General features: G+C 52.2%; 1 protein-coding gene and 1 long non-coding RNA gene across 2 annotated transcripts; one reads left to right on the top strand and one right to left on the bottom strand.

Annotated features, from left to right (window-relative positions):
- Positions 1-14,594: 14,594 nt before the first annotated feature.
- On the bottom strand, positions 14,595-17,094 carry LOC140593897 (uncharacterized). The gene is made up of 2 exons (XR_011994296.1): positions 16,705-17,094; positions 14,595-14,743 (listed from the first exon to the last, which is right to left on the bottom strand). It is a non-coding gene; the product is annotated as an uncharacterized lncRNA (long non-coding RNA).
- A 6,746-nt stretch (positions 17,095-23,840) lies between these two features.
- H1-10 (H1.10 linker histone) lies at positions 23,841-25,293 on the top strand. Its single transcript, XM_025991584.2, has one exon. It carries the CDS (start codon positions 24,228-24,230, stop codon positions 24,867-24,869), a length of 642 nt encoding a protein of 213 aa, XP_025847369.1. The 5' UTR covers positions 23,841-24,227; the 3' UTR covers positions 24,870-25,293.
- The last annotated feature ends 1,424 nt before the right edge of the window (positions 25,294-26,717 follow it).

Raw genomic sequence — 26,717 nt, forward strand, 5'->3', positions numbered from 1 at the left:
ACTAGCCAGAACTGAATATATGCCACCTAGCACCAAATGTATAAAATAGTAGTGTTTCAGTAGAGGGTTAGTAAAGGTTTTGCTTCTAGAAATGCCGACAATGACTAAACTCTTGGATTCTATTTTGCTCCACTTTTCTACATTTCCACTTCTCAGGCTCCTCAGTTCGTTCCTCTCCTCATGCCGGCTAATGGCTCAATTTTCGTGTTACAAGTAGCATTTTTAGAAGCTCACAACTACAACTCCACCATGGCTAGTACTGCATGGCCTAGATCTTCTCCAGTTTATGGACCCTTTGTGATGCCCACGTATACAAACCAGACTCCTATTCCGTGATCAAGTTCTCTAGTCTTAACCTTAAATGTGACGTGGAAACGGATCTTGACCTCGGATCACAACCATCAGTCTAAAACTGATAATCATCCTGACATTGATTTTCCTCATTTTGAGATGACCTCAAAGTGACACCTGGCTGGCTCATAGGATGTGGTCCTAGAATCTCTGCAGGGAGCCTGCTTCTCCCTCTGCCTATGTCTCTGCCTCTCTGTCTCTCATGAATAAATAAAATCTTTTTAAAATGTGAATTGAGATGAACATGTGTTGCTGTTTCCATTCCTCTCAATTTTTTCTAACAGTAAGGAGTTACTTTTGAGAAGAATGGGAATGAACTTAAAGATTTTTATTTATTTGCAAGAGGAGGGTCAGAGGGAGAGGGAGAAGCAGGCTTCCCACTGAGCAGGGAGTCTGATGCAGGGCTCCATCCCAAGACCCCAGGGGCAAGTCCTGGGCCGAAGGCAGCAGCTTAACCAACTAGGCCACCCAGATGCCCAGCACTATTATAGATTTATTTAAATAGTATGCCTTAGCTTGACCCAAACTCACTATCACAGTATGAATGTGTATTGTTGTGCTCACTTGTTTACTCCAACAATCTATAAGGAGCCTGGGGCTGGGTTTGTTGCAGTTAACAGGAATTCTTTTCCAAACACCTATTCAGATTGATTCTCATTCCTTCCACTTCTTGTTAAGAATGTGCCTTTGAGATGAATGTATGTTGCACATGCTTATTTTCATGTTAGTTAATACTAACCAGCAATAAGGTTTTGCCTTTAGGAAGAATGTCTGAGATTGAGGTTGTTTGAACTAAATAATGATGCTTTTCAATAGCGCTAATTCACTCTACATGAATGCGTGGAGCACACTTCTTGAGTCCATCTTGGTTTACACTAGTATGCAGTAGGAGTTTTGTAAATCAAATGATTGAGATGGAGAATGCTTACCTTAATTAGATGCCTTTAGTTGACTCAAACTCTCAGAGCTGGCTGTTGAGGTGAATGTATCTTGCTGAGTTTCATTCTTGTCTCACTAATCCTGACACAGGCCCTGATGCTCAGCGAGACACACGCCAGAGACCCATGATTTTTCCCCCAGTCTGACCTTGAATGTGAGTTTGGCCTTGATGTTGAACCCTTAACCTTCATTATGACTTTGATAATCTTCCTGTACCTCACATTGACCTTGACCATTCCCAGGCATGAAAGGACCTTGAAACTCATTCTGACCATGTCTCATCCTAATTTTAAATTGACCCTGTACCTTGCCTCAAACTGGATCTTTTCCATGAACCCAGCCTTGACCCGCCCTGGCTATGAAATGATCTTGGACTTGATTTTATCATTGAAACTGCCCTTGATCCTAACCCTGATCCAGTCTTACCCTTTTAGATAATCATGTTTCTCTTGAATTCCCCTAATTTTGAGCTTGGCCTGAACTTGACCCTCAATATTATATTACTATTTATCACAACCTTGGAGTGAACTTGAATTTCAAAATCTTAGCCAAGATCATGAGGCACCTGGGCAGCTCAGTGATTGAGCATCTGTCTGCCTTGAGCATCTGTCTGCCTTTGGTTCAGGGTGTGATCCCAGGGTCCTGGGATCGAGTCCCACATCAAACTCCCTGCATGGAGCCTGCTTCTCCCTCTGCCTGTGTCTCTGCCTATCTGTGTCTCATGAATAAATAAAAATCTTTTAAAAATAGGCAAGATCAATGTTGAACTTACCCTTAAAATTTGTTTGTTTGGTTTGGTTTGAGAGAGAAAGATACAGCATGGGGGGTTAGGGGCAGAGGGAGAAGCAGACCCCACAGAGCGGAGCCTGACACAGGAATCCTGGGATCATGACGTGAGCCAAAGGCAGATGCTTAACCAACTGAGCCACCCAGGTGCCCCAAATTTGATCATCTTGAAATTGACCTTTATCCCGACCTTGATCACCCTGCCACCTCAAACTGAGTTGCTGACTTTAACCAGAACTTCTTGACCCTGATCTTGTCCTTCATACACTAATGATCCTGACCATTGATCCTGACTAATGATCCTGATCCCCTTGAAATGACATTGTATTTACATTGAAATTGACCTGGAACCTGACCTTGATCTAATGTTCTATATATAGGTCACCCTTTTAACTTGACCTTGACCTATCTTGTACACTGATAATCCTGATTTTAATCCTCCCTGAGCTTGGAATGACTGAATTTGACCTCGAATTTGAAAGTGGTCCTGAACCAGGCCCTGATTTTGACTCATTTTCATCCTGACCATAATTCTTACAATAGTTTATTCTCAGTTTTATCCTTGAAACTGTGACATTGCCTATGGTATTGAACCAAATACTGACACTGATGATTTTCATGATCTTGAGCCTAAATCTGAAACACCCTGATTATAGTCCTGGCCATGTTGTTATCCTGAGTTAATACTTAACCTTGAATCTGCTCATTGCATCACTGATGATGGACCTGATTTTGAGCTGCCCTGAACTTAAAATTACTTTAATCCTGGCCCTTCACCCTCATGAAGGATGATGACCTTTCAGACCTTTGACCTGACCCTTACCCTGATGCAAACCAGCACTCGGACCATATCTTAGCCTAAATTTTTACTTGAACCTGACCTTAATTCTTAGGACTATTAAGTGTTTTTATTTATTTTTATTATTTTTTTAAGTAACCTCTGCAGCCAGTGTGGGGCTTGAACACATGACCTTGAGATCAAGAGTCACATGCTCTTCTGAGCCAGCCAGGTGCCCCTTTAGGGCTCTCTTCCTGACACCAACAACCTTCCTTATCTTGAGACACCCTGACTTTGAAGTGATTTTGAATTTTTCCTTGAATCTGACTCTGGTTCTGACCCAGATCATTATGATGACTGTATCTTGCTTTCATACTGAACCTGACCTTGACCCTGCTCTAGATTCTCACTTTGACATTGACAGTCATTCTAACCTTTCTCAGCTTGAACTTCAAATAACATTGCCTTCATACTGATTGTGCCACTGTGCTGACAGGCCACTGTAACCTGGTACCTTATATCTTAACCATCCTTTGTACACAGATGTACCATCATTCATACTTTAACCTATTTTGACCTTGAAATGATTGATAATTGGGTGTCTGGGTGGCTCAGTGGTTGAGCGTCTGCCTTTTGCTCAGGTTGTGATCCTTCCTGGGATCAAGTCCTGCATCGGGCTCTTCATGGCGAGCCTCCTTCTCCCTCTGCCTGTGTCTCTGCCTCTCTCTGTGTCTCTCATGAATAAATAGAATCTTTATTTAAAAAAATGGTAATTATCCTAAAATTGACCATAAAACTGACTCTGATCCTTATTCTCCTACCTTCATCCTGACAGATCATAATCTTATCTGCCACTCCTTGAACTTTATCACGAAGCGAACTCTGAATCTGACCATGACGTGCCCTCCTAGAGGCCTTTTCCTGTGTCCCAAACTACTGTCACCTCACAGATCTCATTTTCTTGACCCTTCTCTTGGATATGTCCTGTATTATTAGTTTACTAGGACTAATCTTACAAAGACTGGGTGACAATTTTATTTTCTCACAATTTTGGAGGATAAAAGTTCAAGATCAAGGTGTCAGCAGAATTGGTTCCTCCTGGGGGCTGCTCTCCTTGACCTGTAGGTGGGCATCTTGTTTCTTCACACGGTCTTCCCTCTGTGTGTCTGTGCCCTAATCTCTTCTTATGAAGACACCAGCCATACTGGGTGAGATATACCTGCGTATATAACCACATTTTAGGGATGCCTGGGTGGCTCAGCAGTTGAGTGTCTTCCTTTGGCCCAGGGCGTGATCCTGGAGTCCCGGGATCAACTCCGACATCCGTCTCTCTGCATGGAGCCTGCCTGGGTCTTTGCCCCCCCCCCCCCTCTCTCACAAATTAATTAATTAATTAATTCTTTTTTAAAAACTCATTTTAAATTAATTACTTCTCTATAAAGAGCCATCTTCACATTCTGAGGTACTGGGAGTTAGGACTGCAACATATGAATTGGGGAGGGGACACAATTCAGCCCTGTAACAAATCCTGTCTACATATTACCTCCCATGTCTGTCATTAACTTTCCACTTGTCTTCATTTCTTAAAGCTGGCTTCATGCCAGGTTTCCCCTTTCCTGACTTAAAACTTTGCTCTTTTCCTTAAAAACCTTGTAAGGTATGAACTACCCTCTATAAAGAGAAGAAGAAAAAAAAAAAAAACAGAAAAACAGTTAAAACAGCCTAGTTGTGTATTACGATTAGCTGGAGGGGGCCACCTGGGTGGCTTAGTTAAGGATCTGACTCTTGGTTTTGGCTCAGATCTTGGTTTCACCGTGATCTAATGGGTCGTGATCATGAACCCCCCGTCAGGCTTTGCACTTAGCAGGACATCTTCAAGATTCTCTCCCTCTGTCCTTCCCCTTCACTTGTGTGTGTGCTCTCTCTTGCTCCCTCTCCTTTCTCTAATCTTAAAAAAAAATCAGCTGAAGGCCTGGGCCCGACTCAATTTACTGAACTTTACAGTAAGTTTTTTTTTTTTTTTAAGATTTTAAGTAATCTGTACACCCAATGTGAGACTCAAACTCACAACCTAGAGATGGAGTCATTTGTTCTACCAACTGAGCTAGCCAGGCGCCTCCAGGGTAGCGTTTTAAAGCCTCGCCAGGTAATTCTAATGTGCAGCCAGAGTTGAAGTGGTGAAAGTTATTACCCTAAGTATTTTTTTTTTAATTTTTATTTATTTATGATAGTCACACAGAGAGAGAGAGAGAGAGGCAGAGACACAGGCAGTGGGAGAAGCAGGCTCCATGCACCGGGGAGCCCGATGTGGGATTCGATCCCGGGTCTCCAGGATCGCGCCCTGGGCCAAAGACAGGCGCTAAACCGCTGCGCCACCCAGGGATCCCTACCCTAAGTATTTTATGCGCTACAATTATGTGTAAGCCCGTTGCTGGTTCCTAAAGAGATAAGAGAATTTTTAGCCTTAAAAATGCAAGATCGCAAATGTGTGCTCTAGCCCTACATCCTAGACACACACTAAGTTGCAGTCTTGCCCACTAATTTTTGACTTTCCATTTTCCACGTTCCCTACGCACATCCAACCAATATCTAAACTGAAAGCTGCCACACAATATGCAGTTTTCTAGCTGCTTTTAGGTTGGAAAGGGGCACTTGGCTGGCTCAGTTGGTAGAGCCTCCAACTGTTGACCCTTGGGGTCATGAGTTCAAATTCCATGCTGGGTGTATAAATTATTTATTAAAAAATAACTTGTTGAGAGCACCTGCAAAGCCAACACACTAAAAATAAATTTTAAAAAATATTAGAAGACATTGCAACACTGATTTCATTCCTAAATACCTCATAATGATCATTTTTTTAAAATCATAATGATCATTAATTGAGGACCCACTTCATTTAAAACTTGCCTACCTTGCTTTATATGTTGTAAAAAAAAAAAAAAAAAAAAGTGTCTTTTGTAAGTGCTGGCCAAGAATTCTGAGTGGAATACACCTGCTTCAAGAGATCAGAGCCATGGCTTTGGTGGGACACTGGCAGGACTGCTCCACCCGCCCCGCTGACCAGCGCTCCATAGCCTTAGTTTCCTGGCCAGGCGGGAGATGTCGGGTGTCTGGAGATGGTCTGAGTGCCAGCATGCTGCACTCTGTTCTCCCCCTTTCCTTCAAGGAGAGGAGCCCTGTGCCTTCACATTACCTTTCCTGGCCCTCTTCTGTGGCAGAAGTCTGCCTCCACTCACACTGCGAGGCTAAAGATGCCCGCTTTTGCTGGGTTATGTGTAATTTTACTGGAATTACACAAAGGGAGCCAGCGCTGGAATTTTGTTAGCCACTTAGGCTTTAGTCTAGTTCATGGGTGAATTATTACTCCCTACTCTAGGCCAGGAGAGAGAAAGGGTAAAGGTCATAATAAATGTCGAGCTTTAGAGGAGGAAAGAGCCACCTTGGAGGGTCTATTGAATTGAAGTGAATTCAACGGTTGGGTTTGCATCTGTATCTGTTGCTTCTACTCTGAGAAGCTAGCAAGGCTGTCAGTTCGGAAGTACCCTGGCTCTCTAGTCATTTTTCTACCCCTAGAAAGGACTGTTTGGGGATTGTTTTGTTGACAAGTTGGGGAAGGACTGAGAAACTTCTTGCTGTATTTTCATTCCTTGCCCTGGGAAAGGATCCTCCAGCTCTGACATTAATTCAGGTTATCCTGAAGAGCACCAAAAACAGTCATTGATTTTCTGACTGCTTTCCCTGAAGGAAAGGAAACTTCTGAGGCCAAGAGGGGTTTATTCTTAGAATGCAAGGATGATTCAACATGAAAATCCATCAATATAACCCACATTTAAAAAAATAATAAAAAAATATTAAAAAAAATATATATATATATATAACCCACATTTACAGAATGAAGGGGGAAAAAAACCAACATGATCCTACCAATTAATATGGATAAAGCATTTTAAAACATTCAACAATAACTAAAGAAATATGGAGAAAATATTTAGGGACGCCTGGATGGCTCAGTGGTTGAGGTCTGCCTTTGGCCCAGGGCGTGATCCTGGGATTGAGTTCTGCATGGGGCTCCCTGCAGGGAGGCTGCTTCTCCCTCTGCCTGTGTCTCTCCCTCTCTCTGTGTGTCTTTCATGAATAAATAAAATCTTTTAAAAAATAAAAAAGATGTTAAAAATAAACTTAAAAAATGTACACATTATATATCTGATGAGTTAATATCCAAGACCTATAAAGAACTATATAGCTCACTAGCCAAAAAAAGAAAATCCTATTTTAAAAATGGGCAGAGGGATCCCTGGGTGGCGCAGCGGTTTGGCGCCTGCCTTTGGCCCAGGGCGCTATCCTGGAGACCCGGGATCGAATCCCATGTCGGGCTCCCGGTGCATGGAGCCTGCTTCTCCCTCTGCCTATGTCTCTGCCTCTCTCTCTGTGTGTGTGTGACTATCATAAATAAATAAAAATTAAAAAAAAATAAAATAAAAAATGGGCAGAGGAGGTAAATAGACATTTTTCCAAAGATGGCTAATAGCTATATGAAAGAGTGCTCAACATCACTTATCATGAGGGAAATGCAAATCAAAACCACAATGCGAAATTACCTGTCAGAATGGCTAAATCAAAAAGCTGAGAAATAAGTGTTGGTAAGTATGTGGAGAAAAAGGAACCCTTGTGTACTGTGGGTGGGAATACAAACTGATGCAGCCACTGTGGAAAACAATACAGAGGTTCCTCAAAAAATTAAAAACAGAACCACCTTATGATCCGGGAATTCCATTTCTGGGTATTTATCCAAGGGAAATGAAAATATAAGGTCAAAAGACATATGCACCCCAAAGTTCACTACATTATTTATGATAACCAAGACATGGAGCAATCTAAGTGTCCATTGATGGATGAATGGATAGGATGTGGTCTATGTGTGTGTGTACACAGCCATAAAAAGAGGGAAATTTTGCAATTTGTGTCAAAATAGACCTTAAGGGCATTGTGCTAAGGGAAATAAGTACCGTATGATCTCACATGTGAATCTAAAAAACAAAGTCATATAGAGAACTGATTGGTGGTTGCAGGGGATGGGGAGTGAAGGAAATGAGTGATGGTGGTCAAGGGTACATACCAGTTATAAAAGAAGCCCATGATATAATTAATGTATAGAATGGTGACTGTAGTTAATAATACATATTACATATTTGAAAGTTCTTAGTAAATCTTTTTTTTTTTTCGGGATCCCTGGGTGGCGCAGCGGTTTGGCGCCTGCATTTGGCCCAGGGCGCGATCCTGGAGACCCGGGATCGAATCCCACGTCGGGCTCCCGGTGTATGGAGCCTGCTTCTCCCTCCGCCTGTGTCTCTGCCTCTCTCTCTCTCTCTCTCTGTGACTATCATAAATAAATAAATAAATAAATAAATAATAAATTTAAAAAAAATAAATCTTTTTTTTTTTCAGAGTAAATGTTAAAAGTTTTCATAACAAGGAAAAAAATTTGTAATTGTATTGATGGATGCTAACTAGATATACTGTGATCATTTTACAATATATACAAACATCAAACCATTTTGTGCACCTGAAATTATATAGTGTTATGTCAATTATATCACAAAACAATACAACACCAATTCACGATAAAAACAATAAACTAGGCAGCCCGGGGGCTCAGCGGTTTAGTGCCGCCTTCAGCCCAGGGCGTGATCCTGGAGCCCCGAGATCGAATCCCACATCTGGCTCCCTGCATGGAGCCTGCTTCTCCCTCTGCCTGTGTCTCTGCCTCTCTGTGTGTCTCATGAATAAATAAATAAAATCTTATAAAAAAAAAACTAGCAAGAGAAGGAAACGTTTTTTACATAACAAGGGACATATACGAAAACCCAACAACAAACATCAGACTCGGGGTGAAAGCATTAAAGCTTTTTCCCTCAAATCAGGGAAGAAGACAAGGATGTCCACTTTCATCACTTCTATTCAACATACTGTTGGGAGGTTCTATGCAGAACAATTATGCAAGTACAAGACTACCACACTGGAAAGGAAGAAATAAAATATCTCTGTTTACAGATGAAACACTTTCTTTAAAAAAGATTTTATTTATTCATGAAAGGCAGAGGGAGAAGCAGGCTCCCTGCAGGGAGCGCAATGCAGGACTTGATCCCAGGATCCCCGGATCATGATCTGAGCCAAAGGCAGATGTTCAACCCCTGAGCCACCCAGGTGTCCCCAACACACTCTTATATACAGAAAACCCTGAAGGATACACACACAGTGTTAGCAGTAGCAAACTATTCAGTAACACTGCAAATTACAAAGTCAATACACAAAAATCTGTTGGATTTCTATACACTAATCGTGAACAATTCAAAAAGTAAATTTAAGAAAATAATTCCAGGGACACCTGGGTGGCTCAGCAGTTAAAGTGCCTGCCCTTAGCCCAGGGCATGATCCTGGAGTCCCGGGATGGAGTCCCACCTCAGGCTCGCTGCATGGAGCCTGCTTCTCCCTCTGCCTGTGTGTCTCTGCCTCTCTCTCTCTCTCTCTCTCTCTCTCTCTTCTCTCATGAATAAATAAATAAAACCTTAAAATAAATAATTCCATTTACAATTGTTTCAGTAGGAATAAAATATTAAAAATAAACTTAACCAGGTAGGTGAAAGACTCACACACTGAAAAATACAAAACGTTGCTAATTGGGACGCCTGGGTGGCTCAGCGGTTGAGTGTCTGCCTTTGGCTCAGGCTGTGATCCCAGGGTCCTGGGATTAAGTCCCCCATTAGGCTCCCTGCATGGAGCCTGCTTCTCCTTCTGCCTATGTCTCTGCCTCTCTGTCTCTCTCATGAATAAATAAATATTTTTTTAAAAACTGATAGAAATTAAAGATATAAATAAATGGAAAGACATCCCATCTTCATAGATTGGAAGGCTTAATATTAAGGCAACAGTACTACCCAAAACTATACAGATTCAATGCAGTCTTTATCAAAATTTCATCTTTTTTTTTTTTTTTTTTTGTAGCAACAGAAAAACCTGTCAGGTTTTTCACCCTGGGTGGCTCAGTCAAGTGTCTGACTCTTGATTTCAGCTCAGGTCATGATCTCAGGATGGTAAGATCCAGCCCTGTGTCAGGGGATCTGAAGCCTGCTTAAAATTCTCTCTCTCCCTCTTCCTCTACCCCTCCCACTCCCTCTCTTAAAAAAAAAAAAAAGCGCACTACTGTAGGCAATCTCTCTTTTGCTCTCCTGCCTGCTGCAATGTGTTTAATAAACTTCTGTCTCCTTAAAACAAAATAACAAAAAAACTAGTATAATAAAAACAGTGTAGTACTGGAACAATAACAGACATACAGACTAATGGAAGAGAATTGAGAGCCCAGAAATGAATCATTGTTGGGGTGCCTGGCTGGCTCAGTCAAGTAGAGCACTCAACTCTTGATCTCAGGGTTGTGAGTTTAAGCCCCGTGTTGAGCGTGGAGTCTACTAAAAGGGGGAAAAAGACCTCTTACATGTATGGTTAATTTTCAACAATGATGACAAGATTGAGTGAGGAAAGGACAGGTTTCTCAACAAATCATGTTGGGAAAACTGAATAGCCACATGCAAAGGAAAGAAGTTGGCTTACCTAACACCATATACACAAATCAAAATGGATCAAAGAACAATAGCTAAACCTACAAAACTCTTAGAAGAAAACATAGGGGGACACTTAATGGCAGTGGCTTTGGCGATGATTTCTTAGATATGACAACAAAATAGGTAAGTCTGACTTCATCAAAATAAAAAACTTTAGTAAATCATATCTGATAAGGGATTATTAATATCAGAGTATATATAAAATCCTACAACTCAGTAAGTGTTCACAATGATGTGGAGAAGCTGGAACCCTTGTGCATGATGGAGGGAATATAAAATGGTGCAGCTACTGTGGAAAGTAGTCACTCTTCAAAGAGTTAACGTAGATGGGATGCCTGGGTGGCTCAGTGGTTAAGCCTCTGCCTTTGGCTCAGGGTGTGGTCCTAGTCCTGGGATCAAGTCCCACATTGGACTCCCCACAGGGAGCCTACTTCTCCCTCTCTCTGTGTCTCTGCCTCTGTGTGTATGTGTCTCTCATGAATAAATAAGTAAAATCTTTAAAATATATATATAATCCAAGTGCCCATCAGCACCATGAATGGATAGATATGTGGTATATATGACTGTGTGTGTATATGTATACGTATGTGTGTATATGTAACATGTATACATGGCTGAATGGTATTCTAACTATATATTCCAATTTTTATAAACACACATATATATAGTGGAATACTATTCAGCCATTAAAAGGAATAAAATTCCAAATCCTGCTATGACATAGATGCACCCTGAAAACATTATGCTAAGCAAAAGAAGCCTACGTAGAGGGATACCTAATGTAGGATTCCACTTATATGAAGTGCCTAGAAGAGGAAAAATCTGAGAGACTGAAAGTAGAAGTTAGGGACAGGGGGAATGGAGAGTTAATATTTATTTGGTACAGTTTCTATTTGGAACGATGGAAACATTCTGGAAATAGTGATGATGGTTGCACAACATTGTGAATATACTTAATGCATTGAGCTGTGAATTTTGTTGCATACATTTTATTTTAAAAATGATACCATTGATGAAAAAAGGTCAAAGCCAATTAGTACCTAAAGTCCATGAACCTGTAACTAGGGCTTAGCCTCACAGAAACGCCAGCTGCCTCCATATCTGGTTGAAAACTTCTCCATCCTCTGTATGTCTCCCCAAAACAGACACCTCTTTGGTATCAGCCCTCCCAGCTGCAAAGGAGGTTGTGAGCACCCAACATCATACAGGATGCAAGACCAAAGGATATAACCTCTACTCTCAGCCCAGGTTGAGAGCTATTGAGTTCTGAGTTCTGCAGCCTTCTGATTGCAGCTCCCTTGTAGGAATAGAGGGTGAGCTTTTTGCAGTGTTGGGGAGGAGTGAGGAGGGAGGATTTCTTTGGCCATGATGCTTGAAGAGAAGCTGTGGGCCACACCTGGCAGCTTTGCTCCTGGAAGGACATATAAGCAGAAGGGAAAAGAGAATGCTTGTCGGGCACCCTTACCCCCCTGTGAAATGATCCAGGAAAATGCAGTGACATCCCCTCTTCCCGCCCCCCATCCCAGGTCCCAGGCTTCCCTTTTACCCAGCTTCAGATTGCTCTCTACTTTTGGGAGTGGATCCCCTCCCCACAGCCATTCTGGAAGTGGGGATGCCCAGAAGCTTGCCTCTTTGACCACTGGGAGCCCCTGGAGCTCTCATCTCCTTGGGTTGAGCTGCAGAGCTTAAGCTCCCAAGGTAGTATTTACACATGTCTCAAGACAGTTGTTCTCCCCCCTTGGTGATGCTTGGACTTTACTGGAGAGCTAGAAGTAGGGAAGGAGTGGGAGTCATTGTATTCTGACATCCCTGGCCCTGTAAGATGACAGGTTGGCAAGAGACTAGTATTAGTGGGCACAGAGGTTTATTTCTATTCCTGCTTTGTGTGCTTCTGTGTAGGCAATGAAAAAAACTTCCTTAATCAAGGACTGAAACCTGCAGAACTGCTCTTCACATATTGTATGCACATGAACATGGTCCCTGGAGGAAGTTGTGACTATCCCACGGCTTTGGGAAGCCACACCTGGACAGGAAGGAGGCAAGGACTCCCCCAGAACAATGTGGTCCCTGAATTGATCGCTGGTGTGCCTGAGTGGGTGCTGGGTTACCGACAAAGGCAGGTTGCTAATTAGCACTTATAAGCCAGCCAGAAAGGGGCCCAAGAATTCGTCGCAGATATCTTTTTTTTTTTTTTTTTTTTTGCGATTTTATTTACTTATTCATGAGAGAGAGAGAGAGAGAGAGGCAGAGACACAGGCAGAGGGAGAAGCAGGCTCCCTGCAGGTCCCGGGACTCCAGGATCAGGCCCTGGGCCGAAGATGGCGCTAAACCGCTGAGCCACCCGGGGCTACCCCGTTGCAGATTTTTAATTTTTTTTTTTTTTTTTTTTTTTTTTTATGATAGTCAGAGAGAGAGAGAGGCAGAGACACAGGCAGAGGGAGAAGCAGGCTCCATGCACCGGGAGCCCGACGTGGGATTCGATCCCGGGTCTCCAGGACCGCGCCCCGGGCCAAAGGCAGGCGCCAAACCGCTGTGCCACCCAGGGATCCCCCCGTTGCAGATTTTTAAACCTTAGTTTAGGTATCTCAGGGCTGGGTGCGCGAGCCAGGCACTGAGACGTGCAGAGTATGGTGTTCTGCGTCTGATCGTGTCTCCGGTAGTTTTTGGTCAGGGAAGTCTGGGAAGCACTGGTCCCCAGGGTCCAGTGTCAGCACAGGGACTGGCGGCGTGGATCCTAAAGACGGAGAGCCCAGCAGGTGCTTATTGCACAGGCCTTGGAGGCAGCATCAGTGGTCAGTGGGGATCAGTGAAAAGGTCATTCTGGAAGCTAGCTCTGCTAGCTGGTGCTGCATAAAGTTCACCGCGCCACCCGAGAAGTCCGCGTTCAGGCCAGCCTGCCCCAGCATGTATATTTTTAACCCATGAGTACCTCTGCGGGGACTCCAGACTTGTAAAAATCTATTCTGGGGGTCTTCCAAGATCAGCAGCTGGTCTCCTTGTTAAGTGGCGGAGACCACAAGTGAGCGCCAGAGTATTCTTTCAGCCTCCCAGTTCAAGATCAAAGACGGTGTCAGCTTTGCAAAGCTTCTGGGATAGCCTGGCTAAGATTTGTTGCGGACCAGCAGTGCCCAAAGCAGCAGTGGCTTCCCCGGGGCTTCGGGAGCGGAGTGGGGGCGGAGGGGAGGGAAGTCCCCGACCCAGCAGCCTCAGAGCCTCCGTCACTGCAGCCGCCGAGGGGATCTGTACCCAGGGCACAAACCCCTGGGGTCTGACCTCGGCTCTGCCCCAGGGAAACCTTAGCGACGTTTCCGGGGAACCTGGCTGCAGCAAAGCTCTAATGCAGGTCGAAACTCCCTAGACTTTGGGTCAGTTCCCTTCCCAAACCCGCCGATCCTCAGCGATCCTAAGAACCGCCCTGCCAGAGGTAAGAACCTACCGCCTGACTCCTCAGAGGCCGTCTGGGGGCACAGGCCCGCGGAGCGCAGGCGCAGGCGCAGGCGCGGGACGCCGCTGGGAGGCGGCGCGGGAAGCGTGCTGGTTTCCGTGGAGACGGGGGCGGGGCCGAGCGCCGCAGCGCTGACGCCGGGGGCGGGGCCGAGCGCCGCAGCGCTGACGCCGGGGGCGGGGCCGAGCGCCGCAGCGCTGACGCCGGGGGCGGGGCGCGCGCCCAACGCTTAACGGCCGCGCGGAGAAGCCGACGTGGTTCGGGCGTCTCTGACGACGGGGGAGCCGGCGGCGGGGCGGATGCGGGAGGGAAGGAAAGGCGCCCCCCAGTGCCAGGGCCCCCGAGACCTGAGGGGCTGGGAGGGGGCGGCGCTGGCCGAGGCAGGCGGGCAGGCGCCGGGAGCGCGGGAACAGGTCTCCGCCGCGTCCGGGCACCTCTTGGTGCTGCCCCCAGAGGCCGGCGCCGGGGCCTGGCCTCGGTCCTCGCCGACCGCAGCGACGCCGCACCCCCCTCCCTGCGCGGGGGAGCCGGGGTGCCCCTCGGGGTTCCTGCGGTCACGGGGTCGGGGAGGGGCGAGATGCTGGCCTAGCCTCGCCCTTAACCCCGGGCTCTGCACACACCCGGTTTGACACTTGGGGCAGGAAGGACCAGGCCAGACCTCCGTACGCCACGAGGGCCCTTTTTATTTCATTCATTCAAACAAATGTTTATTGAGCATCTATTGTGTGCCAGGTGCGATGGAGTCCGTGATAGCCCAGACAAGCTGACCTTAGGGCGGCGCAGAAAACTAGGGTCATCAGTGCAAAAGCTCCCAAGTGGTGATAAGTGCTACGGAAGAAAAACGGAAACGTGATGCGTAAAAGAGGCGGGGGCGGGGGGCTCGGGGAAGTGGTGAAGCAGGGAACCCCCCTGCAGATGGGGTGTTTAGGGAGGGCTCTCCTGGGGACATTACACTTGATTGGCACAGAGGGAGGAAGACAAAGTCTGCGAAGAGAGGGAACAGCGGCACGAAGGCCCTGTGGTGGCGAGCGGCTCGCTGTCCGGGGCGGGGACGGCGGAGGGAGCCGGGTGGGGACGGAGGAAGACCGGCGGGGCGCAGGCCACACCCGGCCTTGGGGCTGGGGGAGACCCCTGGATCTTACTCTAAGTGTGATGGGAAGCAGGGTGTGGGCAGGATCCGATGGAGGATTTGGGGAAACCTGGCCCCTGTGAAGACCTGGCACCAGGAGCCCCACTTGGAGGCTTTCTCAACTGAACAGGAGACGGAGGCCGGTGGGGTGGGGCAAGAGTACTGGACTGGGAATTAGACTTGGAGTATATCCAGATGGCCCCAGCGGGCCCTGCCTCTTCTCTGGACCTCAGCTGCTTCATGTTAAACGAGGCAAGGGCAGGGCAGGTGGGACAACAGGACAGGGCTAAGGGTCCTCCCTTTCGGTCCCTTGCCCATCCCAAAGCATTCCTCAAAGGCCACCTCTTTCAGGAGAGATTACCTAAAGAGGGGGGTAAAGGAAGGGGGACACATTTTCTGAGAGCTATTTGTCAGGCTCCAGGTTAGGTGTTGGTTTGATTGGGATTTTTTTTCCCATCCCCATATATATCTCTGAACCTGACTAGGGCCAGGAGTTACTCATTTCTAGATTCTCATCATTCGATGCTACACACGACAGACAAGGTCTTGGAGGTAGGGGGACAGTTAGGAAGGAAGCAAATGAAAGCTCACATAGCTAGAGGAATCTTATAAGAAAAGGAATCAGGATGACAGGATTGAGGGAGTTCGTGTGGGGGGCAGGCCCCAGGGCGCCACTGCCCAATAGGACCCCATGAGTCTGCTCAGGGTGTGCCCCACAGAGAGGGAGCCCAAAGGGAGGGCAGGATCGCCGGGAGATAAAGTCGAAGAGGTCAGCAGGGTCTTGAGGCTGCAGGACATGGGGGCAGGTCCACTCAAGGACAGCAAAGAGCTCGGGTTCGCCTTCTCAAAGCTGCCCTGGCTGCCTCTAAGGGGAGGAAGAGCTGGATTGAACATGGGGGAGGAGAAGGCCTCAGCAGGGCCAAGTGGCAGGTGGCTGTCCAGAGTGGCCCATCTTTGTGACCAGCCACCCAGTGTGGCCATCACGTCCCACTCTTCAGGCCCCTCAGATAATGGCCGTTAGGGAGCAGTCTGGCTTGAGGTCTCACCTCTGCCTCATTGCAGCAGGAAACTTCCAGAGCATTTGTTAACCAGTTCTTGACCAGTTCAGGATCCTCAAACTGGACAAGCAAGTAACAGAAATAAAATTCTCTGGGCCTTGCAAAGATTACAGGCTTTCTGCCAGACTTTTCAAAGGTGTTGCAATCCTGTGGGGTCCCTTGGCTGCTCTGTTAGGAGGCCTAGTAGGCTCAGTGCACACTTTTTGAGTTGTGACACATGTAGGGACAGTACTGTGACAGGAAGCACAAGCCTCATGGCCAGACCTAAGATTTGAATCCCACCCATCTCATTCATTCAACAAATATTTATTGAGGGCCTACTATGTGCCAGACCCTATGCAGCAGTGAGTTAGACAGGGTCCCTGCTCTTGTGGGGACACCAGGCAGCAGACAGGATAATCTCAGCAAAGTACAGAGACTGCCTGGGAGCAGGAGGGGCTACTTGCAATGGGGTAAACAGCAAATGCTTTGCCATCTTTTCCTGGCCAGTATCATTGGGGACATTACCCAACCTCCTTGAAGCCTCAGTTTCCTCATCTGGACAATGGAGGTAGAAATACACCCACCCCACCCCCACCCCCCTGCCCTGGAATGTTCAATACCTGGCCAGCGTGGTACTTGAGCAGGGGCCAGGCTGCTCTCCCACCCATTAGGGCTTTCAGTTCTTCCCCAGGAAGAGGGTGTCCACAAACTGAGACTGCTTGTAAGAAAGGGAGATAAAGCCAAGATTCCCTTGTCTGCACCTCAGCAACAGGGATCGTGATGCAGCGGCGGCCAAAGCAGGCCTGTGCTTGATGGCAGAGGGGGAAGGAGGTGGTTTCTCCGTCTGTCAGGTTTTGTCCTGGTTGTCCGGAGCCCCCTCCCAGAATGGTCTTTCCATCCTGCCGTCCCAGCTCCTTGGGCCTCACATCGAGGCTTCTGGAGAAGAGATGTCACGTCCTACCCAGGTCAGAGGCTGGCCTTGTCCATCTCAGGAAGCCAAGCCTACCCCCAGAGCCGGCACTTCCCAAAGGGGAGGAAGCAAGGCCCAGCCGGGCCATGCTCCCCCTCGGAGGGGGGTGGGAGGCCCAACACTGGGCCTGGACACCCCTGCATCCCATGGAGAGGACGCCCCCTGAAGGCTTCCTCCTGGGAGCTACCCTCCTTGCCTCCAAACGCGACTGGCCCGGCTCCTCCGAGCTTCTCTCCACGGTCCCCACCCAAGGGCGGGGCCTGGAGAAGCCATTTCCCAGTTTCCACCGCTCAGTCCCTCCTCCTAACACTCAGCCCTCGAGCAAGCTCCCAGCACCTGCACCCCGCCCTTTTCCAAGCCCCGGGACCCCAGGGCGGGGGAGTCAGGGCTCTGGGGAGCCGCAGGGCCCAAGGCGGCCAGGCAGGCAGACGGGCGGCTTCGGCCTGCGACGGGATGAAGAATGGATGAGAAGTCAGACACGCCGGCAGGGGGCAGGCGCGGGACTCGGCCACGGCAGCGGGGGGCGGGGGGCCGCGGGGATGCCGGGGCTGCAAAACATGAAAAGGAAGAAAACCAAATCCTGAGGCTGAGTGCCCCGCGCCACCCGCCCCGTGGTGGCACCGGTGCAAGGAAACGGGCCCCAGGTGGGGCCCCAGGGCACGGCAGGAGGAAACGGGGCGCGGATGAAGAGGGGGTACCGGGGAAGGGCTGGCTCGGAGGACGGCCAGGCCATGGCCACCAGGAGTTAGTTAACTCTCTTTGGCAGAGAAACCGCTTACAGACGAATCTCCTAGATCTTTCTGGGCTAGCGAAGAAAGGGTAGTCATGGAGGCACGGAAATAGCGCTGCACGCCCATCCCCGCCCATCCCCGGGGCCGCTTCCATAACCTCGGCACCGGGAGTGGGGCCGCAGGCGCGCGGGGCACCGAGGGCCCGGGGCTTTGTTTCCACTTCGCTTCCTTCTACACCGTGGGGGCTTAGACCACGAATAACTTTACTGAGAAAAATCTCGAGTGGGCTTTTGAAGAAACGAGGCAAACGAAGGCGTGGGCAAGAGCAGCGCGCTCTGCTGCAGGGCCCGCCGGCGGGGCCCACTCCCTGCTCGGCCCAGCAGCCCTCCAGCCCCGGGAGGACGACAGAGAGGGCGCAGGCTCAGGGCCGGGTCGGCTTCAAACTCCGATCATCCTCCACTCTCCTCCCTTTTGTGGGCCTCATCTCTAGGTTGAGGATTCTCACTGGGCACTCCAGGTCCCCGGGTGCCTGGCGTGAAACCCTGCCCTGAGGCTCCACGCAGACGTGTGCACGTGGGCCTACCGTCCCTTCGGCCTTAATGCAGTTCCGAAAGAACAAGGCGCTGCACCCTGAGTGCCTTCCCACAAAGGTCTGGTTTCTGCCCCCAGGGGCGCTCCTTACCTCCGTTAGCAAGACAATCTCATCGGAGCCCTCCGCCGGCTGGGTTTGCTGGTGCCCTAAGCCTGGGCCGCCTGCGGTTAGGAACCTGCCCCTGGCCTGCCCCATTCTCCTCCCAGAGTTGGGGCCCAGCTCCTCCTACCGGACCCTCCCAGGCTGGAGGGCCCAGCCAGCTACCACCAAGTGAGGCCTCCGGGAACTCTAAGCTCTCTCGGTCCACATGTTTCGCACCCTTTCAGCCTCAGCATCGACTTGTCCACTCCTTTGGTCTCAGGCCACTTTGCCAGGGTTCTTCAGACCCTCCGTCCCCCCAGAGCCCACTGCACAGCCACAGGGGGCCAGGGGTCAGGGCCCCTAAGAACGTCCCCATTCGGGGCTTCACAATACACATTTGCATCTTAAAGGCAACCTTCCCCAAGGTCTTGCCTGGTGAATTTCCCTTTGTCTCCGCTGAAAAATACTTAATGCCTCTCTATTTACATTTTAAATCCCAAATTGGGCCCCATCACCCTCCCTCCCGGTCCAGGCCTAGGATGAAGCCTACCTCTCGGTTTAAAACACATTTTGGGGAGACACTCTTGGCCCTCGACTGTTACCCTCAGCAGTTAACAGCCAAAGGGGCCTCCCTGGTGAGGGGCCCTCAGCAGCAGGGCCTCTGAACCTGGTCCCTGAGGCTGGTGACACCCACCCAGGCCTTCTGAAACCCTCCCATGCGGAGGGGTCCGCTGGAGCTCTAAAACGAATATCCCCTGTACAGGTAACCCCGAGGCCGGCAGAGGCAGAGGAGCCCACCCAGAGTCTAGGGTTCTACATCCTAGGCCCAGACTTGCCACCGGGCCAGGCCAACTCCTCTGTTTCGTGTCTCATCCTCCAGGAAGGTTGTATTCTTGTGGGTCTTCCCTTCTTTTGACATGTCCTCTGTTCAGAAGTCCAGACTCAGGCTGCCAGAGCTGGAGGGCGCGGCACACATCCAACCCCTTTTCACAAACTGGGATACTAAGGGCAGAGTAGTGTAGGGGGAGCGGGGGGGGGGGGGCACACGTGGAGTTTGTGGGAGTGCCAGGGTCCAAGCGCAGCCGGGAGCTCCTGTGACTCCCAGCCCACCTTCCTGTTGCAGAAGCAGGCAAACCTGTCCTGGCTCCAGGCAGCAGGCGGCAGTGAGCAGGGGCAGCAGCCAGACAGGGTGTGCCCAGGGCTGGGGTCCGGCGGGGAGCAAGGCCCACCCAATGCTCTTCTTACCAAGCACCCGGTACACACGTAAACAGACCAAAGACTGTGGGATGATGATGATAGTGGGCAGCCCGGGTGGGTCAGCAGTTTAATGCCGCCTTCGGCCCAGGGCCTGATCCTGGAGATCCGGGTTGGAGTCCCGTGATCGAGTCCCGGGACGGGCTCCCTGCATGGGGCCCGCTTCTCCCTCTGCCTGTGTCTCTGCCTCTCTCTCTCTCTCATGAAAAAAAAATCTTAAAAAAAAAAAAAAGATGATGATAGTAAGTGCTATGAAGGAAATCAAGTAGGGCGCTGTGATTACAGGAACTCTGGGAGGTATGCAGCCTGGCTGGCTAGGCGGCTACGTGGGGAGGCTCTCAAGGATGGAGATGGGAATAAGTATAGTCAGCCGCACAGCAGGTGCAAAGACCCTGAGGCGGAACGCCCTGGGTCTGTGTGAGGAAAGAAATGGCCAGTGGGGCTGAGAGCAGACTCATCCTAAGTCTGATGACAGCCACCGAGGCCCTTCCGCAGAGGTGGGACGCAGATCAGAGTTCTGTGTTAGCCGCTCCATCTGCTGCTGCGTGCCTGCAGTGTGCCAGGGCCCGGCAAGCCGAGAGGGGACAGGTGGAGACGGTGGGGCTCGGGGAGGATGTTTGCAGATAGATGTGACAGGAATCTGTAGGTTGAATGAGAGGGTAGAGGGGAAAAATGGGGACAAGTCTGTGCTTTGGGTTAGAACTGCCCTGGAAACCTTGGGGAGGAGCAGGTTTGCGAGAGAAAAAAGTTCTGTTTTAGCCATCACCCGAGAGATGTGTTTGGACATCCAGGTGGAGTTGGGGGCAAGCAGCTGGCTGCCAGTCCGTCGGTCAGAAGAGAGACAGAAATGAGGGTTGACATTAATGGGTGTCATCAGTATATGGATGGTGTTTGGAGCCCCAGGACTGGAGGACTCCCCTAGGGAGAGAGGACCCACATGCCCACCCTGATTCTGCCTTCAGCTTAACTCCAAGACTGGCCTGGTGCTGGAGGGATGAGGGAAGGGGGTCACCCTTCTAGGCCCTGGCCACTTCCAGATTTTATCATTTTTCATTGGTTACTTGAGGCCTTCCCCACCTATGTTTCCTGGGAGGGGTGCCAGGAGGCTGCTGGGAGTGTGGGATTTCAGAAGCATCCCTGAAGACTGGCAGGACCCCAGGCCTAGAATCCTGGCTAACTGGACAAAGCCACTGTCCTCTGTCCTCCAAGCCTGTTTTCCTCATCTGTTTAATGAGGCCAGTGGAATGAAACCACTTGGTCTCTGCCAGTTCCCAAGGCCCTGGAATCAGTCTCCCAGAGCTTGGTCCACAGGCCCATAGGCAGAACCCCCTCCCCCCCACAAAAGCACCTGCTCCACCAGCAGGCCAAGGAGCCCGAACCGAGCCACACTGCCCTGCCTGCATGTGTCCACTCCCTCCACTGATTCCTTCTCCCCTCCAGTCACCACCAGGCCTCCCCCAGGGCTAGAGAACCTTCCCGCTGCCCCACAATGGCCACACTCCCCAAACTGACCAGGTGCTGGGAGTCTGGTTCATCCGCAGGGGTGATGGTTTCAGGCCCCATTATTTCTGCCCCCACCCAGGGTAAATCTTCAGATTTTTTTAAGGGAAAGCTGAAATCTGGACACGTTTTTATCTGAAATCACTTGAATTTTCAATCCTATTTGTTTTTTCGTTTCATTTTTGTTTTTAAAACACTGGGCAAAAACAGGCAGATTCTAGCCAGAGGGTCTTGGAAGCTGCAAGCCTGCCAGGCTCTCCAGCTCTGCTGAACCTGTCCATTCTGCTGATCCGTCTATCCACTTTCTGAATGGCCTGCATTGTGACAGACCAGCCCTTCTTTCTTGAAACTCTCTCCTCCTTAGCTTCTGAGACACAAGCCACACCTGGGTCCCTCCTTACTTTCTGACGTTCCTCCTCTGCCTCCCACAGAGCAACCTTCCCTTTCCTACCATTTCCACATCCTCCTCTTCCCCGCACCATGACCCCAGGAAGACAGGAAGACACCCCTGACCCAGCCTCCTGCTGAACCAGCTCCAGATTCACATTTCCAGCGACCTTCTCTCTGGGATGGCTGGACCAATATCAGTCTGAGGGTGCCCTTGCACCCATGCAGGGGTTCCATCAGGGACATCGCCATCTTCTATTGCTCTGACCTTTCTGAGACCAAGCTCAAGTCCCCACCCCCACCCCCCACCCCCACCAGTCACCTGGCTGCCTGCCCTCCAGCTAGGTCCTTGGGCCAGCTCTCTTCCTGGTGTTCCTGCCCCAGCTCCAAGCACCCTGGTCCACTGCAGCAGGGCGGCCATACCCACCTCCCTCCCAGGTCCTCTGCTCAGTCTCAGATGGCTTCTGTTCCTGGGCAGAACCTCCTCCGCAGCTGCAGCAGCTCCATCTTACTACTTCTCTTTCACTGCACTACATCCTCTGTGGAGCCCTGCATGCACACACTTGCATTTCCAGAACCTGTGGTTTTTTCCGCAAGACCTTTCAGCTCCCCAGGGCCGCCCCCAGGGTTCAGCCAGCAGGACTTTCAGGAACCCACCCCAATCTCTGCTAGGAGATTCCTGACGGTCTTTTTTCACCTTGCGGGAGGTCTCAGGCCTGCAAGGTTTTCCATGGCTCGAGGTCCACTTAGGGTCCTTCCTGGGAAAGAGGCTTGGCCTTCTTTGCAGGGACCTGAGCTTATCTTTCCTCTCCTATGGGCTGTACTCACTGCGGGGGGAGCTGAAGACCTCCCCTGCCTCCAGGCCACTGGCTCCAATCCCCACGCAAAAAACTCCACCCCCGTCTCACTGGTTCCTAGCCTCAATTTCCTCCTCTCCTGGGTCTTATTCACTAGCTTGTCGGAGGGCAGATGGGGTCTGTGCCTGCTTTGGAAAAGGGGTGCCCACTGACAGGGACCTCTTGGGGTAGACGGCCCAGAACATCTCCCCTCCCCCTCCCCCCCTTCTCGGACTTCACGGCCTCTACCTCTCTCCACCCCGAACTCCAATTTTTCTACCGTCCCGTCCCATCCACTCTTCCATGCTCGGCCTAAAATCACTTACCCCGAAGGAATCAGCTCTCCCCTCGGGGTGTCTCCCCATGGATCCAGTTTCCCCAAGTAGAGGCATCTTTCACTTCGTGAAATGCCTTCCGGCGCCTCCAGGGCACCAGTCACGCTGGATCCCGCCCATATCAGAGCCTCCAGACTTGCACAAGCCCCCGCGGGGGACTTCTCCTGGTACCGGGAGAGAGGGAGCTGGGAAAGCAGTCTCCAGGCCCGGCTCGCAATCGTCCTCCCCGCACGCGCGGGGGAGGGGTGTGGCCCAGCACCTCCCCTCCCCCATCACGTCGGAGAACTCCTTGGGGGGTCGCAGCCTGACACTCAACCGGCTCCACCGTGGAACCGCCATTTGGCTTTGGGGCGAACGGTGGCGGCCACTTGCGCACCACAAAATGGGGCATTTGGAGCATCGGCGCCAGTTGGGTGGGGGTGGGGGGAGGTTAGGGAACGTCCGCAGGGAGACACCTGCAGTGGCCCCCACGTCCTCCCGGGCCGTGCTCAGGCCCCTTGGCATAGCAGGACCCCGGGCGCGCAGTCGGAGGGCGCCTCCAGCCACCGGCCCCTCGGACTCGGGGGAGACCCCCCTCGAAGATGTCCTAGCACACTTCACATTGCCCCAGCCGACCACGTGAGGGCGTGCCCTGTGTTAGTTCGGACAAATTAAAGCTCGTCCTGCGGGCAGGCCAGGGCCCCCCAGACCGCGCTCAGGGCATGGACGGCCGTGGCGCACTCTTGGCCGCCGGCCGCAAAGCTCCGGGCCGCGTGGCCTCCCCCGGAGCCCGCGCTATTCGCCCCTAAACCGGGTGCCCCCCTCCGCTCGCGCTCCCGCAGCATAGGGTGCGCCCCTCCGTTCCCCTTTGCCGAGCCCTTCCCGGGCGTAGGTCGCCTCTCCGCTGCGCCGCAGGCTCGGGCCCTGTCCGGGGCGCTCGGCCGTGGGCTCGGGGGCGCCCGGGAGGCGCGGTCCGGGAAGCCAGCGGCCGAGGAAGGGGCTCCAAGAAGCACAAGTTGGCGCTGGCTCCAGACCAGGCTGTTGTTGTTCTCAACGTGGTCCGCCACGGAGCTATAAAAGCGGAGCGCAGCGCCCTCCTCGCCAGAGCGCAGCGCGCACGCCCAGCGAGCTCCGGCAGCGGCATCCGCGGCGCCCCCTCGGCCGACCTGCCCCCGCTCCGGCCCGCTCCCGGCTCCGACCCCCTCCGCCCCGACCCTCTTCGCTCCGGCTCCGGCTTCGGCTTCGGCTTCGGCTTCGGCTCCGGCTCCGGCCCCGGCCCCGGCCCCGGGACCCCCGCTCCGGCCGGCTCGGCCCCCGCCCCAGCCCTGCCGCCCGGCCCCAGGCCCGGCCGCGGCCGCTCCCGCCTGGAGCCGCCGCGCGCCCCCAGTCCCCCGGCGCCCCCTCGGCCCCTCGCCTTCCTCTTCCCGGCGCGGCCCCCGGGCTTCCGCGCCCCGCCCGCCACCAACCCGCTCGCCACCATGTCCGTGGAGCTCGAGGAGGCCCTGCCGCTGACGACCGCCGAGGGGGCGGCCAAGAAGGCGGCCAAGGCCGGCGGCTCGGCGGCACTGTCCCCGTCCAAGAAGAAAAAGAACAACAAGAAGAAGAACCAGCCGGGCAAGTACAGCCAGCTGGTGGTGGAGACCATCCGCAGGCTGGGGGAGCGCAACGGCTCGTCGCTGGCCAAGATCTACACCGAGGCCAAGAAGGTGGCGTGGTTCGACCAGCAGAACGGGCGCACCTACCTCAAGTACTCCATCAAGGCGCTGGTGCAGAACGACACGCTCCTGCAGGTGAAGGGCACCGGCGCCAACGGCTCGTTCAAGCTCAACCGCAAGAAGCTGGAGGGCGGCAGCGAGCGGCGCGGAGCCACGGCGGCCGCCACCGCCCCGGCGCCCGCCGCGCACAAGGCCAAGAAGGCGGCCCCGGGCCCACCCGGCCCCCGGCGCGCGGACAAGAAGCCGCCCAAGGGCCCGAAGGCCGAGAAGCGCTCGCACAAGAAGGGCGCCGCCTCCAAGAAGGACAAAGGCAGCAAGGCTAAGAAGGCGGCGGCCGCCGGGGGCAAGAAGGTGAAGAAGGCGGCCAAGCCCAGCGTCCCCAAGGTGCCCAAGGGCCGCAAGTGAGCGCGCCGACGCTCGGTTTTCTACCCAAGTGTATGTAGGTTTTGTACGGAAGCCGCCGCCCCTCCTCTGAGCCGCGCGGAGGCCCCGGGCCCGCGCTCCATCCCCTCCCCGCCCCTCCCCCGCCGCCCTAGCGGTGGTTTTTTTTTTTCCTTGTTGTTTTTCCTTTAGATTTTTGAAACGGCCTGGCGACGCCACTATTGGCTCTCGCCCTTGGCAACGGCCGTCGTCATGGTTACCGGCCCCTCGGCGCCAATGGCCGCGACCGCGCTGCCCGGCCCGGTCCGGGTACTCTGGGGGACCTTTCCCACTCCCCACCCTCCGCCTTTGGGTGCGCGACACACAATCGCTCGGGGCGCGGCCCGCGCGGCCTTCCCTTCATCCCGCCGGCCTTTTTGGGGCACAATAAATTGTTTAAACCTTTGAACCGCTCTCGTTTCCTTCCGAGTGGGGTAGGGATGGGCGCGGTCGGCGCGCGCTGGGGGTCGGATGGTGGGTCCCTAGGGTCCTGGGCGCCCGGGATGTGCGCGAGGTGGGCCTGGAGCCCGGAGTGCCCCGTCGGGGGTGGTAGCTGCAGGGGCCTGGGGCCGACCGGCTGATCCTGGAGGGACCCTCGAGGGACGGATCTCCTGGGAACGGAGTTGGAGACTTGTTGAAGACCCGCGGGTCCGGGGCTGGGGGAGGGAGGACGGGGCAGCCCTGGCTCTTCCGGGTTTGCTGGCCTGGGCCCCTCAACACGTACAAGGTCACACCAGGCTAGGCATTTGCACAGGTTAGTTCTTCTGAACTCAGAGACTTTGTGCTGATGCAACGGGATATTGGAAATGAGACCTCGGGCTCTGGCTCACTGAGTACGACCCTAGGTGTGGCTTGAGCCAGGTGCTGACCCTCAGCTCACTGGCTGCTCCGGCGTGCACACAGTCGAGGGTTATTGGACAAGTTGGAAGGTTGGATGACCCTCAGCCCTGAGACACCCTGGCGTCCAGTACATGTAATGGTTGTATTTAAGACCAAGTGAGCCCTTGACAGATGTTCCTATGAGGACAACCCTGCAAAAGGAAGGCTCTGGGGCAGTGGGAAGCTAGGGAATGTTCCAGAAGAGTGGGTATGTGCATGTACCAAGCTAGGTAAGCCTGGGCTGGGTATGTGACAGACGGAGATGATCTCTGGGTTAGAGACTGTGGGTGGGGGAAGGGGAAGGAGCATCACTAGAAAAGCCCCTCTGGCCTGCTGGTGTCCCTGACCCTGGCCTGGCAGCCACTAGCTTCCCCCAGCACAGATGGTGGGGTCACAGGGCAAAGCTTCAGCCACTCACCACCCTGCAGATCCTTCCACACAGGGCAAGTGGCCAATCCACGGGCTCTTTCAGTTTAAAAGTCTTGCTGGGTCCCCGAGCTGCCTCCTGTCTCTGGGAGCTGCTTCCCGCCCTGGGCTGGGCTGTGAGGGGGGCACAGTGGCGGGCGGAACAGCACAGGTGCCTGCCCTGCCCGAGCCTCCCTGCCAGTGGAGAACACAAGTCCTAGACGGTCCCTCGGCACATCATTGCTCTCTAGGCAGGAGGTTTGAGAACAAGATGAAACACCCCCCTCTGCCCCACCCCTGCAGTACAGACACACAATCTGTGTGGGCAGGGCCCCCACTCATAGTTTTCTAGGACCCAAACTACTCTACCCTCAAGCCATGTGGCTCTGGGGATTGGACTCTCCAGGCCAGGGATGGTCATGTGCCTGGAGACCTGACCAATGAGTGTTCCGTTGTCCCCTTTGCCACAATCATTGGGTCAGAAATAGGTTCTTGACCCCAATGAGTTCAGTGAGAGTCAATCCTGGGACTCTTCCCGGAGCTGTAGAC

The sequence above is a fragment of the Vulpes vulpes genome, chromosome 9 (genome assembly GCF_048418805.1).
Source record: "Vulpes vulpes isolate BD-2025 chromosome 9, VulVul3, whole genome shotgun sequence".
NCBI classification, from domain to species: Eukaryota; Metazoa; Chordata; class Mammalia; order Carnivora; family Canidae; genus Vulpes; species Vulpes vulpes.

What these genes read in the sequence shown, in the direction of transcription:
- H1-10 (XM_025991584.2), top strand. Translation starts at nt 24,228, where the DNA reads ATGTCCGTGGAGCTCGAGGAGGCCCTGCCGCTGACGACCGCCGAGGGG.